The sequence below is a fragment of the Lissotriton helveticus genome, chromosome 7 (genome assembly GCF_964261635.1).
Source record: "Lissotriton helveticus chromosome 7, aLisHel1.1, whole genome shotgun sequence".
In the NCBI taxonomy this organism is placed as follows: Eukaryota; Metazoa; Chordata; class Amphibia; order Caudata; family Salamandridae; genus Lissotriton; species Lissotriton helveticus.
Window position 1 is genome coordinate 1761628231 of NC_136068.1, and position 17260 is coordinate 1761645490.

Sequence of the window (17260 nt, forward strand, 5' to 3'; positions counted from 1 at the left end):
GGACCCAGGGCACATCTAGTTGACACTGGTCAACTGGACAGGTGCAGAACTCCAAGACAGTAAAGCCGTATCTCCTTGTGTAGAGCCTTTGTGCCCATTCAAGATTAGAGGCCAGGGAAATGACCAACCCCTCCTCTATGGTCACTCTAAGCCAGTTCTGGGGGCAAGTCCTCTACCACTGTGATTGGGGCCTGCTTGTCTGGTGAAACAATGAAGGCCTTGCCCAGGTGTACAATAATATTTGCCTGTTCATTAGTAGGTCTCTTTGAAGATAAGTAAGTTCCTGATTACAACCTGATGGTCCTCCAGATGGACAATTACCATGCCCAATGCCTTTATATCAGCTCTAGGAGTATGATCACAGTTCATCAAGGGAGCTGTTGAGCTGCTGTTTGACAGTTGTTTATATATATGTATATAGTCTTTATTGCTTGAGTAATTAAAATCATTGCTATTACAGCATCTTAATTCACCAAAATAAAATACATGTACATTTAAAACAAGAGATCTTCTCTTCACATAATACAAAAAACAATCCCATAAATACATTTTAAAACCTTATTAATAATCCCAAATCTGGCCACCTTACATCTTTTATTACTTAATACAGTTTAAGGTGACGGTGTGCTTTGCATACTATTTCCATAAATATCACAAATGAATATTATCAACCAATAAGCATTCATTTCCCATCCTTTCAAAAGTGATAATGTGCAAAAAGTGCATCAGTTTGCTGCGATGGTAACAGGGATGTTATTACATTTCAAATTAATACCATTGTAGCAAAAATAATTACTTAATAAAATTTATAAACCGTTAAAATTAATTGCTACAAGGACATAGAATTAGAGGGAATCTGCCCTATATTAAACCTTTTTCAACTGCCATTAAAAATGTTATCATTTGACATAGTAGTGAAACCGATTCACCGGATAATGACATGATTAATGCCTGACGTGCAGATCTCACACCACTCATCAGAAAATAAGGTCTAAAAAAATAACGTCTAAGATTAATCAACTTCGGGCATACACATATTATATGTACAAGAGTTTCCTGTGGCCATCAGCAGAATCTACAATTAGAGTCCGGCCATTGTTTGATCAAAGAACGGGTGCCCTCCTTTGTTGGGTTTATACCCATAAGTAGCCTTAGCAACATTTTTTTAAACTTTACAGAAAAAAAACATTTAAATGTGGCTGAACACGTGGGGATTGATATGAATTGATCACGTACCATGCATAGTTTTTCTCAGCTAAAGCAATCTTATCCAATTTAAACGATTCAGCTTTGATATGCTTCTGTAAAATGAGTTTATAGTTGGGAATTTTCAGAGCTGACAGCTCAACTTGGAGACCGATATCTCGTAAAGATGCTAAACTATAAGCTCTCCATTTTTCAGTGTAGGCAGATTTATACGTTTCTTGCCAACAGATATACCCCAAAGATGCAGGGGCTGATGTTGATAATACAGACCTTCGCATCTTTTCCTCTAGTAATCAGAGAACCATAAATGAGGCTAGGTTTCATCACTTTAATTTTTTTGACGTTCAGTTCAAGGCCATTCTGCTCTATTTAATCATCAAAGGTAGTAATAAATCTTTGAAGGCCGATGGGGGTATGGCTCACCAGAATCGAATCATCAGCATACTGGAGGTAGCTAATTGGCGCTCCCCCAATCCTAGGAACATGCCCATTAACAACATTCAAGTGCTGCGAAAGGTCTGATAAAAAATAAATTAAATACGCAGGGGGCAAGAACACAGCCCTGCTTTAGGCCATTATATGTTCTAATCCTCCTTGTTAAGCAGTTACCCTCCCCAATATTAACTTGAACCCAAGTGTTAGTATACAGAAGCATAATAGCCTTCAACAATTTCATTGGAATTCCCAGATCTGACCATTTTTTCCATAATAAGTTTCAAGGCACGGAGTCGAAGGCTGCCTTAAGGGCAAAATAAGCAATATATACATTTTGCTTTTTCAAGACAGCCTTTTCCGCAAGCAAAGTTAGAGCCAACAAATTAGTGATAGTGGACTGACCTTTCTGAAACCCATTCGTAGCCTAGTCTTCGAGTTCCATTAAGAGACAAGAAGCAAACACCTTTGCATCGACATCACTCAATGAAATTAGTCGATAATTAGCGGGGTTTGAAACGATGCCGCTTTTATAAATTGGATGCACTCTGCTACATTGCCACGACTCTGGAACAACCCCTAATGTCACAACATCCCTAAATAGATTATGCAAAAAGCCTGTCCACAGATTACTATTAACACGAAACAGGGCATTCGGTAACCCATCAGGTCCCGGGGCACCATTAGCTCGCAGCCCACATAACAGGGTCAATACTTGAGTACAGCTTGGAATTTTTAACTCAAAATTTGGATCAGAACTAGAATCAATAACATGATCATTAGAGTTCAAATCGAGACACTCTTCATTCCCCGCATAAGTTAATGATGTATTATTTACCTCACCTGAAGCCAACCTATCTGAGTGTTTTCCCACCCAAACCGATATACCATACAAATTAGTTATAAACTTTACCCAACTGGGTTCGGGTATATTCACAGAAAATACCCTACAGCCACCCCTTTCGAGGTTATTAATAACCCCCCCAAAATTGTTTTGCGTTATTTTGCTTAGAGGCGGATAATAAACTATTCCAAATCCCCGTTTGATATTTAAGTTTTGCGTTCCATATTTCTTGTTTGTAGGTCTTCTTAAGTTCCTTCAGGTTTTCTATATACACTGTGTAGGTCTGACAAAATCGACGGGCGTATGCCTCACAAACAGCTCTATTGAGTACTTTCTTTAACCTTAATAATTTGGGGGGAAACCATATTTTATGTATATTCAAATTGATATTAATTTTCCTGGTTTTATCAGTAGAAAATTTCCCCACGATAGACTCTGTGATAAAGTTCCATTTAATAATCATATTAATGTCGCCCTGAGAGCCCTGATCACTTTCCTTAATCAATGCCTCAGCCGTTTGCATAATACCCTCCTTTTTGGCTAAATTCCAAACCAGCTTCCTCAGGTTATATGCAGAACATGCCGTGTTGTGAAGTACCTTAGATTTTAGAAGACTTTCTACCAAAAAATTAAATTTTACAACCTGGGGGTTGTGATCACTTTCTGGCCGGCTGCTTACCTTATATTCAGACAAATTAAATCTCAGATTGTCCAAAATGAATGTAAATGGGGCTCATGTAAATGGGACTTTCAGAGGCTTTTTGGCATGGAAAACATAACTTTCAAAAAGTACCTTTTACAAAATATTTATTACAAGTCTGACTTCATTAGTGTATTGGGCTTGTAATCAGTATTAAAAATAGACAAGAAAAGTATATTTGTAGCTGCTTTCGAGCTGAGAAAACATTACTACATGTAATAGTGTATCTCAGTGCTTTCCAATGAAGCAGCCAAAACTACTACAGTTAAAATACCTTTTAGGGACTTTTCACTGTAGGGACATGTTTAACATTAAACTTTTAAATACCATGCATCTTACTTTATTGTCAGTAGGGGTGACTAATTCCTTTTTAAATGGCAGGCGTGGGCCTGCAAATGGGGCTATTTTGACAGGTCAAACAAACATGTTTGCATTGTCACTGCAGAGAGTGGCACAATTGGTGCTTCAGCTCACTAATGACATTTAACCTACAGGCCCCGGGTACACTTTGTACTGTATTCTCGGGATTTAAAGGTAAATTAGGTATGCCAAATGAAGGTGTGCAAATTTTATCATGTTGAAAGAGGAGCATAGATACTTTACAACTAGTTAGCAGGTTCTAACTGAGTTGCTACAGCCAATAAAACGGTCAAGACAAATATCTGGGAGTACACTATGTAGAAGAGGGCCTTTTCCAACACTCTCCTTCTCTCATCTGCCTCTCTTTCCCCTGCTGATCTCCCTCTGTCTCTTGTTCCCTACACCTCCATTGTGCATGCTGTAATTAACCTCCGGAAAAAGGAGAAAGTGACAGAATCACAGAGGTAGCCACAGGCCTTCGGAAACGGCACTTCAAGGGTTCCAGCCCCCCAAGGAATTTCCCTGTCCAGTCCTGCCTCATCATAGATAGGAATACGACACCTTTGCCACTCACACACAGCTTTAACCCCTCATATATTTTTCCTTTACTTCATTAAATAGGCACTCCAAAAGCACTTTTCAAATTAAATGAAGTGGCTTTAGAGAGAAATTAGAAATAGCGAACCTGTTTGATGAAGACATGATACATCACTGTAGTTAAATCCAGTTCCAGTCTGAAAGTCTCCATTGCTGTGGAACCTCATAGACCAAGTTAAGACTTCCATAATTGTGATTATTAGTCGCTGTTTCTCCTAAAAATGTATAAAATTTTAACGGTTTAAAGGCAGCTCTTCTACAACTCTTTTTGGGGAGCTGTTAGACCTCAGGATCCTATTATCATTATCTTATTTTTATTTTCATCAACTGCTGGCTTATGTGAGCTAGAATATTTTCCCAACACCAGTAACCTGATAAACCACCAGTACAACATATTCTTCGGTGAAGAAGTTGAGGTTTTTAAAGATCATGCTACATCTTATTGTTTAGTATTACAAGACGTGTCAATCATATGTGATCAGAAGAAAAGGCCATTCATACTGAAGACTCTAACTGCAATAGATTGGCCACTTGGCTTTGGCCGGAGGTTGAGAACTCATGGGGCTTCCTCTCATTTTCTAAGTCATTATTAAGTGTTTCTTCAGCAAACGCTTTGCTGAACAAGGAATAGATGGATGCCTTGAACAGATCTCTAAATGTCTCTCCAATGAACAGGTACATGATTGGGGTACAGCCAGCATTGATGCAGCACAGCACTATGGTGAAGAACATAACCAGATGGACAAGTAACTGGCTGACAGACTCTTGGTAGATGATCAAGCCACTATAGATATGGTAAGGCAACCAGCACACAAAGAAAGAGGTAACAGCAGTAGCAATCACCTTGAATGGTTTGTTGGTCTTGTGGTGGTACCCAGCCTTGAGCTTCACAGCTAATTTCAAATAGCATGCTATCATTATTGAGAACGGTAAAAGAAAACCCACCACAAGCCAAAGGATGAACAATGACAAATGGACTCTTCTCCTTAGGTCTTGTATCTCAGGAGTAATCCAATCATCAGAAAGGGCATAATCATTGAAGCAGGTTATTTTATTGTCGGCAGCGACAAAGGTTTTTCGGAATACCAAGTAGGGTAAATTTATTGCTAAGGCCAGTATCCAAACAGAAAAGCAAACTAACGAAGCTCTTTTGGTTGTCCTGTGAGATATGGTCCACAGTGGGACCACCACCAACAGACACCGGTCAACACTGATGACTGTGAGCAGCAACACAGATGCAAACATGCTGAAAGATACCACAAAGTTGACTAGCTTGCAGAGAGTTGTTCCAAAGATCCATTGGCAATCCATCAGCAAAAAGATAGCATGAAATGGAATGACCAAGGTGAAAAGCAGGTGAGCGAAGATGAGGTGCTGGAACCAAGTGGTGTTTACCGTCGGCTTCATCTTCCAACCCAAAATCCACATATATAAGCTGTTTCCCAGAATCCCAATGGTGAATGTGATAAAAAGGAACACGGCTAACAGAATGGAGAGGACAGATAGGCATTCAGAAGTGGAGGGTACATTGCTGTCCGGCGATGTTTCAGTTGCCACAGTTGCCATGGAGGAGACTTTTGATGCAATGCTCTCACCAGGTGTCAAGGTCTCAGATTCCAGGAGAGTGGTCGCGGTGGATTCTTCAAAACCCGTAACATCACTATAAGGGGAGACTTCGGACAGAGAGGAAAATTGTCATCATTCTGTCATCCATAATTCTGTTGGGAAGAAAAGTGCAAGAGACTGCAGTGAAACCAAACAACTTCCATATAGATTCTTTCTAAAGCTGGAAAATTAAACCGTTTTGTCAATAGTCTTTTCATTGTATTGTACGTGGTTTAAGCCTTATTTAAATGTTAGCCCCAAAGTGAAAAAGCATGTACAAATGAGACAATTCATAACTCAGTAGCACTTAGGTATCTCACACCTTAAATATAGTGCATATTTTTAGACTCACAGGCAAAGAATAATCACTAAACGCTCTGACCTCCAAACTGATATATCTGGTGAAATTTGGATCACAATGTCAGTTGGGTTCGCAACATTCTATTTTGGAAAATGCTAAATATTCAACATATGATTAAAAAGTAACTGAATACACAAACTATGAAAAGTCTTACTATAACAATTACAAACAAACTGTCAACCTGATTTAGAGAACGGAAACATACATTTTGCAGTGGAATCGGTGGACCATCTTCCATGCTTCCACCACCATATCTGCCAGGGCCAGGCGGATGACCAGTCATATTCGGGGCTAGGTGGATGACAGGTGTCCTGCTAGGAGAAACTTCTGCAGCTCCACCATGAGGTTTGCCAATGTAAGAGTATCTGGAATGACATGATGCTGAGCAGGCACCTCATCTGGGGAGGCTGATCCACCAATGTGGCTGGAGGTGTTGCCTCAGTGGAAGAATGTGACGTAAAGGGTGAAGGACAACCACTTACAGATAACTATACCTTCACTTACATGATTGGAGATATCTCCCAGCACATTAGGAAGACTTGATTCGAGAGCATTCACAAGGGATCCCTACTTAGGGGGGTCTATTTCCAGTGCACACATTTGCGGCTGAATTTCCACCCACAGAGGCGGACACTGGGGGGTTTTCCACCATAGAGTCTCTGCCCCAAAGCGTCTCCTTCCACAGCAGGTAGAGCTGCAAGGAGAAACCCATTGTTCCTTCAGCTGCATCAGATGGGAGAGGTCTCTTTTGCACTCTTGTGTAAACATAGTGATGCTGAGTGTTTGATGAGATATTTCTTGTTGCTCTCTGGTCTGTCTTATAGTGTGTCTCACTGCAGATTTAAAGGGGCCTGCAGGGTTCAGCCAGATCTCTAGTCACCACTAGGGTTACTGCCTTCTTTATGATACAAAATCTGAAATAAAGGCCCATCCACATTGAGAAGTAGCAATGATGCTTAAAGCACGCTTCTCAGACATGATCAGTGCTGGGAACAGAAAATAAAATAACTGCAAACCCCAGAAATAGGGCGGTGGCTTTAGCAGAAAGGGGCTGGATTTAAACACCTCTTGAAGGGAGTAAGTCACCGCTGTCTATGGTTTGTCAGTACATAAGCATTCTTTTCCCAATCTCTTCCCTCAAAGAAATTGATAACAAGGAGAAGTAGTGCAGGCTATTCTGGCTTCTGATCACAAACAGATCACATTTTAAAAGAGCCTAGGAGGTTAATGCACCTGCAGCAGAGATCATTATGCTACCTGCTGTTCACAAGCTTAATGGTCATAACATAGCTGAGATGGTTACTTTGACCCCAAAGGAGCAGATACATGTACACTTTTGGTCACAAGGTTGTTTTTACTAACATGTTTAGGTTAATGCATTTGGTAGGGGGAAAAACGTATAACCTGCAAGTTCCCAATCCTGGTAAACATAGGTTAGGATTAATGCACCTGCTTTAATACTAGGGAACGTGCTTGAATAATTTCAGGTTTTCAATCTAATTTACGTTCCTCTGAAAATTGTTAAACTGGGTACCAGTACCTTAGGTAGTAATAAACTCCTATTGTAAAGTGCTAAATCAAATTTCATTTAGATTGTTCGCTATATAAATGTCATCATTAGCGTGATTACATATATAGATGCACAGAGATTACAGACATTTGGAGTTACAAAGAAGCTCACACCTTACATTCACATAGAGCTTCGGAAAGTAATCCCCTTTCATATCTCTTGGATTACTAGTGAAGTAATCCCCTTCCATATCTCTTGGATTACTTATGAACTGACATGGGCGGCGTATGTTTGCTTCCTCCTGATGGACTGCTGAGTCTGGAGGGAGGTCTGGTGCTGCTCAGATGGGTGTCCTTGGACCTTCAATGTCTGCACCCAGCCATGAATCACTTTAGACAATTGCAATTGCTGATTGTCCTTGAAGTGAGGCAATGGTAGCTGGGTCCACTAGTGAGTGCCAAAAGAGCCTCAGTTGCCCCAGTCTGACGTCTGGTTTCTGCTCATCCTGGCTCATCACCACTTACCACCCTGGTTTCGATATGAGGTCTCCAGTAATCCTGAGTTGCAGTCAGGGCACAAGTCGGGGTTCCACGCGTGTGGACAGGGTCCCCCCACTTCTTTCGCAGGGTGGATGCCGTCCACCCTGCCAAGAAGTTGGGCCCCACTATGATGCTGACTTTGTCCCGGTATCATTTCCAAACACCGGGACACATTCAGCAGAGCTTGCACGTTGTTGTCTGCTTTTGATCACAACAACGTGCAGGCGGGGACAGGGTTCTCTTATTTCTGACTCCTGATGGGATACTCGGCCATAACAAGGGCCGAGTCTCAGGGTCATCAAGCCTCCTTTTGTCGGAGTTTCCTGGCTGGCAGAAGTCAGGAGCCTCACACCTGTTGCAAATGCAGCGGAAGGGAAACAAAGGCTTGCACCTTGTTAGCACTTCACACAACCTTAGGAGAGGCAGCTTTTCACTTAGTTCAGGCTCTGTTTAGGAGATTTGCATGCACTGTAATATGTCAGATGAGTTGATCCTTCCCAGTATTTGCACAAAATAAATGGCATTTATATACGCCTTTCACCCTTGAGGAGGCATTATAATAATGTAAATATCAGTATTTCTTTTAAAGCACTAGGGCTATAGAAAGCTTAACACTGACAAAAGGTAACATTGTTTTATATGTAGCGTACAAAAGGAGGGTTTGCAAGTATACTCAAAATGTGCTCAAATGTACTCATGATACACCTTCTAAACATATATGTGAGGGCTTAAGAGCTGATGTAACTTCTTGGGATGCCAATTCCTGTGATGTCACGCGTCATGATGTCACAGACAGGGATGCCACGTGCTGCGATGCCACTTGCATACTGATTAACTAGGTTAGTCCCCCACTTCTTTTTTAGGTCTCGCTAGAGTCAGCTCGCGTGCGCTGATCTTGAAAGAAATTTAGTAGTCGGTTTTTGAAAAATGTTTATTTCATTTTGCGGCCGCGGTGCGTTACTTTTACGTCCGTGCAGCCAATGCTTGTTTTTTCCGGGGCCTTTATTAAATTAGTTCAACTAAATTAAATATAACTTCAAAAACATTTCAGGGCCTTTTGTTTCAATGAATACTTGGAACTCTCTGCACGGAACATCGCCCTTTTAACTAATCCCTTTCGCCGAACTGAGGAGAATGGCGGCATTGTGACTTTAGACAGTGCTTCGGGGGTCTCTACAGTACCAAATTGAGGTCAGCGCAAGACAATGCCCGACAAACAATGGCCATTCAAGCTTTCTTCACAACTCTATCAAACGTGTCTTTCTTTCTCTTGCCCGCTTTCTCTGGCGGCCAAGTCAGCAGACAATGGGAAATCCATGCAGCACCATATTTGCACAAGACAACGTCTATTCTTCTGCATTTGCCAGCTCCTGGCAGTGCTTAATTTGTGCGGGTGCTTGCCGGCACTTTATTATCAGGGCCGGGTCTACAACCATTTAGTGCACATAATTGATTTTTATAGGAATTATAGTAATTACGTGCCACAGAACGCTGCTCTACACCATAGGTGTTGCGCTGCTGTTACTGTATTATTACGTTCCTTAGTACTGTTTGCTGCACGACTCAGTCACCAGTTCAACATCTTCTCACTTACTCTGTATTTCAGTCAGTAATAACGATTGATCTGAATGTCTTCTGACTTCTTGATGTGTTAAATCAATGCAGCGGCTGTGGCTCACTGTTGCCGGCCCAGTGGGCGGGACACTGAGTTGGGCAGGGCTTTAGTGATGACGGTCTTCTGCGGGGGTTGGGGCTGTGCGTGGCAGCAGCAGCATGCGCAGATATTTATTTTAGATTAAAATGCCCGCGCATTTGCTGCTTTGCCACCACACGCCCCAGCATACCCGCACGGTCGCACCTCACCGCGTCATCGTGGACTTGGTTCTACAAGCGCCCACTCTCACGCTGTCTAGTGAGAGGCGAGCGCGATCTGGACGACGTAACGTTGGTTACCTATTTAATACAACAGACAGGCAGCACAGCACCAGGTGAGGCACGGCCTGGTGGTAGGCCTAATCATCAGCAGTTAATAAATAAAGGTGCGCAGCACAGCCTAAGGAGCACGCACCAGTGTGGGCGAGGCAGGGCCTGATCAGTTAATTAAGCTGCGCAGCAGCCTGTCTTACAGAGTAGAGTAGTCCCGAGCCAAGTAAGTGAGAGTCTGACTGATTCATTTATTATTCGATTCGACTAATAATTATATGTTGATTGATTATGGCGTGGCCATGTGGTGATTATGATTATTCGATTATATATGTTGATGATTGATGATGGCGTAGCGTGGCCCGGTGGCCGCGGGCCCTTTACTTTCATGTTGCGGCTGGATTCAGATTTGGTTTTACAAGTCTGTGGGTGACCGACGGTGACCGAAGCTCAAGACCTAAGGCTGAGTGGTTGTTATCTATGATGCCAATTTAACTACGCCACCTGCTTGTTGTGGACAACCTCGCACGCGAAGAGGGCGAGGCCCATCCTTGAGTTGCAACCCCTGGGCACGGGTGCTCCAACTCAGCAGAGTTTGGTGGACTTGCTTTCACTGGCCTCTGATGTCATCAGGGGGATGGCCTGTGGCCATGGCCGCCATGGGGATTGCAGCTTTCGGACCCCTAGGACACGGGGGAGGGGGTTGTGCGCGGCAAGCAGCGTGCGCATTTTTTCAGACTGCATTGCAAGCAATGCGCGCGCATTCGCAGCTAGTGATTGCCTTTGGCAACCGACACCTAGGAATGAGCATAGTCTTACCCGGCCACACGAGTGGCCTCTCGCCCTCACCTCTCACCACCGAGTCACTTATGATCATACTGGCCATTCGATTCAAGTCAGATTGAAAAACCGTTCAGCAGCGTCTGTTTAGGACGGATTCACTAAGTGAAATGTAAGTGAAAGTAAGTCTGACTGTGCTGTGCAGTGCAGTGCAATACTACTGCAGTCAGTGTGTGTGCATGTCCCAGTGTCCGGTAACTTAATTTTTAATTGAAACACACACACACACACACACTGAATTCACTGTTGTTACTGTAAGTATACCGGGCGGCCGTAGTCGCCATGTGATGCCAGTGCCACCATGATCATGCCGCCCATGGGTGGTGGGGTGCTGTGCAGACTGAAAGGACAGTGAAGGGCATATGAAGGTGTCAGAACTCGGCAGGCTCCAGTCATGTCACCATTATACTGCATGCATTCTAACTCGGTGACCTTGGTGAGGCTTGGACTTGTGACTGGGCCGGGTCACTGGGCCCAGTCACAAAGGTAAGCAGAGGGTTAACCCCCAGCACAGCCAGTATATTCTTGTTTTAAAAGCACCTGCTGCCGAGTTCCTTCCTGTCCTCCAGTAATATTCAGGCATACATTAAAATGTCAAGATAACTGGTGATTAATCGTCTTCCTAGAGAAAGACAGGAGTTTTGTCTAGGGGAAGTTGTGACTGCTTGTAAGGTAGTACAGATGCCATATGGTTACTATACCTGCTGCAAATAATGTTTACCATGCTCTTCAAAAAGTGCATGTAATCATGTATAGTAAGTCAGTGACACGTATTACTACTTCTGTCAGAGAGATCCTTTTGTTACTTGCTGTTTGTAAGTTAAAATCCTGACATAGAACAGCAAGGTATTAACTAGGCCGTCATCAAAGAGCTGCATGCAAACTGCAACTTATATATTAGACAGCTATATTTTTTTTGCCCAATCTTTCATTAACCTAATCTTGCAAAAAGGGATCATTTTGGGTAGAAATCAGTTCTTACTGGAGAGAACCCCTAACAATGCTGTTATGTTTTAAATTCTGAATTTCCGCTTTTCCAGACTTGAAACTCTTAAACTATATGGTCTACAATGCAGCCATAGATTACATCTGACTCCTATACCTTGTAGTCTGAACTGATGTAACATTCCCTATATGCTGATTTACACACTATGAGCCATATGTATCAAGCTAATTAGCATTCGCAAAGGCCGAAATTCGCCGAATTTCGGCCTTTGCGAATGCTAATTTGCTAAATGGTATGTATATATGTAACATTTTTGCTACAAAATAAGGAATCGCAAAATTTGCTACTCCTTATTTTGCGATTGCACTTAAGGAATCGCAAATTTTGCGATTCCTTAAATGCAATGTATCAAAGAAAAAATATTTTAAAAATGGCCATAAGGATTCGCAAATTACCACCAACTTCTAGTTGGTGGTAAGTTGCGAATTCTTTAATAAAAGCTATTTTCAAAAAATACAAAGGTGCCATATGATGCTCATACATGCCCTTAGGGCATGTATGTGCGCCATATTCCCCCACATGTCATTTTCAGGGGTGCAGCAGGGTGTTCTTGAGACACCCCTGCACCCTTCAAGATATTCCTAATTTGTGATTAGCAAATTGCTAATCGCAAATTTCCCCTTCATTCCTATGGGCCTCCTGGCCCATAGAAATGAATGGGTAATTTGCGATTAGCAATTTGCTAATCGCAAATTAGGAATGTTAAGGAATCGCTATAAAAATGCGATTTTTTACATACATACCGTTTTGCGAATTCTAAATAGCAATTCCTTAAAAATCGCTATTTAGAATTCGCAAAACGGAACTGTGATACATTGGCCCATAGGATTGTATCTGTGCAATGTGTGTATGAGCAAAGTGCCCTGACACATCTTACACTGGTGTGAGAGGCGCTATAAAAATAAATGAATGTCAGAGACAGTGGTTATGTTATGGAGACTTGAAGGGCAGTGTTAAAGGATGGTACTGAGGGAATGCGTGTGCGTGCCAGTTGCCGATGTGGGTGGAGATAATATAGTAAGTGGGTGGAGCCCGTGGAAAGTGGGTGGAGCCAGAGAAAATTGGGCGTGGCCTCCGACAAACATTTGAGCACCTGCACTTCATATTTTACAAATTAAGCACTGCCTGGCAGAGAATGAACTCCGGACAGATTTTCCCACCATTACAACGTGTTAACTAGTTGAGATAATCATAATAAACACGGAAATAGCAGGCACTTGAGTGATAGCTGCAAAGTGACTCCAGTGTTTTCTGAGCCTACAGTAGAGTAGGCCTCTAGGCTGAGACGGCGAGTGCTTCGCCCAGTGACAGATGAGGCGTATTGCTTGACAGATCGCAAAAAGATTACAATTTTTGTTTAATCGAGCTAAATGATAAACTAGACGTTGTGATGCAATTTAATTGTCTCACGGCCCAGCAGTGTTATTATTAAACATAGTCTGAGAGTAACAAAGGCCGGACTGCACAACACGCACCAACTAGTCTGGTTTAGGATGTTAGCGACGCGTTATCAACAAATAAATAATTTGCTGGAAATGTTTAGTAAGATAATGTAGATGTTTTGTGAAGAGAGGAATGCCAGAAATGTATTTCCCATCTGCAGATGTTTCTTCTGGAAGAAAGGGGTGGGTGGATTTTGCAAGCTATTGTGAGGGCCTTCTGATCAAGGGTTTTATTTTGAATCATAGAGCGGCATACCGCAACTTTGACATCATGGTTTATTTTTTGTTTCAGGCTAGGAGTAGCTTGTAGCCATTTCAGACCATCCATAGCATGTGAAATAAAACCAAGGAACTTTGCGCAATAGCATAACAGACACGACCATTTCTTAAAAAATAAAAATACATACTGCAAACCCCTCAACCCCGCCCCCCGCCCCCCGCCCTCCTCTCCGAGCCGACTTTGTAACCATAGAGAGGTCTGTCTTCTTGAATTAGAACATATTGATTTGAAGATGTAGAGGTTGACAGGCCCCATGCATTAACAACGATCATCGTTAGCTTTTCCGTACAAGGAATGAAGAAGAAGGAAACAAGGCAAATTCTATACCTGAAATCAGTATTTTGTTGGCCCTGAATGTGCTGGTGACTAATTTAACTCGTCGTCTTAAGTTAGGGTATGCCAGTTGATGGATATGCCAGTTAATCACCACCATTAATTCAGATGTTAAAGTCAGTAGGCATCATGTTTTATAATCTACTTTTCAATACCATATCTGACAAACCAGCATCTTCAACATATTGCTGTAATTCTTGCTCATATGAAATGTTAGAGAATGTTATTAGCTCAACAGGGGGAAAACTACAGATCTCGTTGAATAGCAATGGGCAGAGTATTTTAGAAGAATGCCGAAATACCTGCTGTAAGAACGAGCATGAAAAATTCCTAAGCCGGGCTAAGAATGAGGAAAAAGCATTGACTGCCCAGTGTGCATAGGAGTTGGGGTTACCAGATTTTCCGAACTATAAACCCGGATGGGCACAGAATGGAAACAAGCATTGGCATAGCCAATAGGTCTCGCCTTTGGGACCTTATAAGTGATTAGCCATGCAACAGTTGAGATTATCCGGGGTATTTGGCACCAGACCTAAGAATTCCCCTGGTAGCTCGTCATGTCTAAGGGGACCCTCAGGTACCTACATCTTGTACCTAGTAACCCTACCCTCCTGGGCAGGTCACAAGTCCTAAAAACACAAGTGGGGGGACGCTGACATCACGACAGGAAGTGACGTCAGGAAAGGTGGCTTGCACCATCAGACTCATTGCCTCCCCCTCGCTTACCCCTTCAATGGGATTGCATCAGAGAAGCCAGCGCGTGAACAGCTTTCTGAATGAGCTCCAATCTTGCCCCAGAGAGTCCAAAGAGTGAATGTGTGGCTCCATTTGTTCCAGTTATTGAGCTCCCTGTAAAATAAGTGGGGGGACGCCATCCACCCGCGTGGTACCTCGACTCAAGCCGTGCTCCTGGGTACGCAATTTCCCCAAGATGCGTAACTACGAGATGGAGGGGCTGTTACTGGGCCTACAGCACGGGTCCAGCATAAGAACAGCACTAAACCGAACCCCCGATCCGAGGGTCTATTCCTCGTATGGCAGTTCAGTGGGTTCGCGTTTTACTGTAGAGTTTCAGGTATCACTTTATGCCCCAGAGTTGCAGGCCTGGTCAGGATGATCACTGAGTTAGGGTGCTAGCTGGAGACATCCGTATGTGACCCAATACTTAAGAGCTTCGTATCCCTGTAGGGCTCACTCAAGGGTTCATTTTACTGAGCGCGATAACGCATAATCCATTGAGTTAGACAGCATTTGGTACCACACACATTTCAGTTTGTACTGTGCTCTATATAAATAGTCATTATCGGTGTAAACGTGTTTACACCGTGCGTGGATGTGTACTTTACGTTGAGGAGACGACCTTTCCCTGTCCCGCCTGAAGACGGGGTGAAGCCTACTGCAGCCATTTGAATGGGATTATTATTTCTATCACATCGCGTGCTTCACTGTTGGTGAATTACCTGTTCAGACTCAAGAACAGTGATCACTTTCAAATGTCTGCGTCTCTCTCAGCCCCGTGGCGCCGGACACTGCCGACAGCGCGCCAGCCCACTCTTAATCACCGCTGCCGTGTACCCCACTGGTGGTTCACACACCTGCTCTCACTAAAGATCCTTCATTTCGCCCACAGCGTACTTCTGACGAGAGATATTATTGATTTCCTTTTGAATCTGGAGCTCAGGAGGGAACTGGAGACATTTGTATGTTGCTTATATAATTTCTTCTTTTAAAGGTCGAAGCTCCCCTGTCTCGATTGAGGGATCGTGGCCGGACCCACCCCAAACTCGCAGTCCCAGTCCGGACCAGTGGTTCTTGGGGGTGCCACAATTCCTCTGGTGGTTCCACTCCAGAATCTTGACCTCCCCGGGCCAGTCCTGAGCTGAGGGCCTGTAGTGTGACAGCCTGTAGGACTCTACTTTGGGTGTTACCCCAAACCCAGTGTCGCTCATCCGCTTCAAACAGCTCTGCTCACCCTCCCTACACTTCAAGTGTGAGACTGGAGTAGTGTCATTACCCAGCTGTAGCGCAGCAGCTCGAGGTACTGGAAAAGCAGTAGGAAATAATAACTTACTCCACCCTCTAGAGACACTGCCCGGGAACCACTCACTGTCCCTTCTGTTTTAGACTAACTTGCGCTCCTGGTGATGTGCACGGTTTGTCGCCTGTTGCCCCTGCCTCCCTCGCCTCACGGTGTCTGATGGTTGACCTTACCTTGGGCTCTGGAGCTGGGGTTGATTTCAGTTTTGGAGACACAGCTGTGCCTGGCTGAAGTCCTGTGCGGATGGTCCGCCAGGGCTTCGCTCCTTGTACTGGTCTGAACGTCACGGCCCGAGGATGCCAGGACCACAGGTTCTGTTTCACGCCTCCCCACTCACTGCACCGTGCAGAAAAGGGAAGTGACGCGCCGGAAGAGTAGCCACTGATTGAGCCATCCGCCAAGGCAGTGGGAGGCCGAGCCGTCGTGTCTCAATGTTTTGATGCAAGTCTGTCCTAATCTCAACCCACAATTAATGTATTTCGGTGCTCGGGAAGGGAACGGGTGGGCAGAGCTGGCGGTTCAGGGACGGAGAATCCACCCCTTTCTGGTAGGACAGAGGAAGAGTACATTATGACATATGGTGGCGGGGCAGTGTTTTATGTAAACAGACAGACACTGCTCACTTGCAGGCTTCAAGTCCTCTTTCTTGCAAGTATTTCCACAAACGTGGAGGATTTTTATTTAGAGTACACAATTTAAGCATTGTCAAAGCCAATAGGTCCAGCATTAAAATCCAGTGAATCTTCTTTAACTGCTGAATCTCTGTGTGGAGTGAGAGGCTACAATAACAAATGAATCAATGTGTGGAGCAAGGGACGCGTGAGTGCCAGGGTGAGCGGCAAAAGTGCATGCAAGGGGGGTGACTGAGGTGGGAGTCCTCACAATATCAAAATATCAACCTGCGACAATATGGAGTGCACGGTATACAACCTTTACAACGCAACTTTTACAACGACCTACCATTACCACGCATTTTTTACAACGCAGGATCCATTACAACGCATACCATTACAACGCATGTATTTACAACGCAGGTACCTTTACAACGCATACCATTACAACGTAAGTATTGGTAAGTATATCATTTTATTAAAAATATTATAAGTTTGCGTTTTTGGGTAAAGGGGTATTTTTAGGGTTCAGGGTCAGTTTTCAGTTTTTGGGTAAAGGGGTATTTTTAGGGTTCAGGGTCAGTTTTCAGTTTTTGGGTAAAGGGGTATTTTTAGGGTTCAGGGTCAGTTTTC

General features: G+C 43.4%; 1 protein-coding gene across 1 annotated transcript; it reads right to left on the minus strand.

The window, feature by feature from the left end:
* Positions 1-445: 445 nt before the first annotated feature.
* On the minus strand, positions 446-16229 carry LOC144767680 (putative G-protein coupled receptor 33). Its single transcript, XM_078651073.1, has 2 exons — positions 16190-16229; positions 446-5857 (listed from the first exon to the last, which is right to left on the minus strand). Exon 2 carries the CDS (start codon positions 5703-5705, stop codon positions 4635-4637), a length of 1071 nt encoding a protein of 356 aa, XP_078507199.1. The 5' UTR covers positions 5706-5857; positions 16190-16229; the 3' UTR covers positions 446-4634.
* Positions 16230-17260: the final 1031 nt, after the last annotated feature.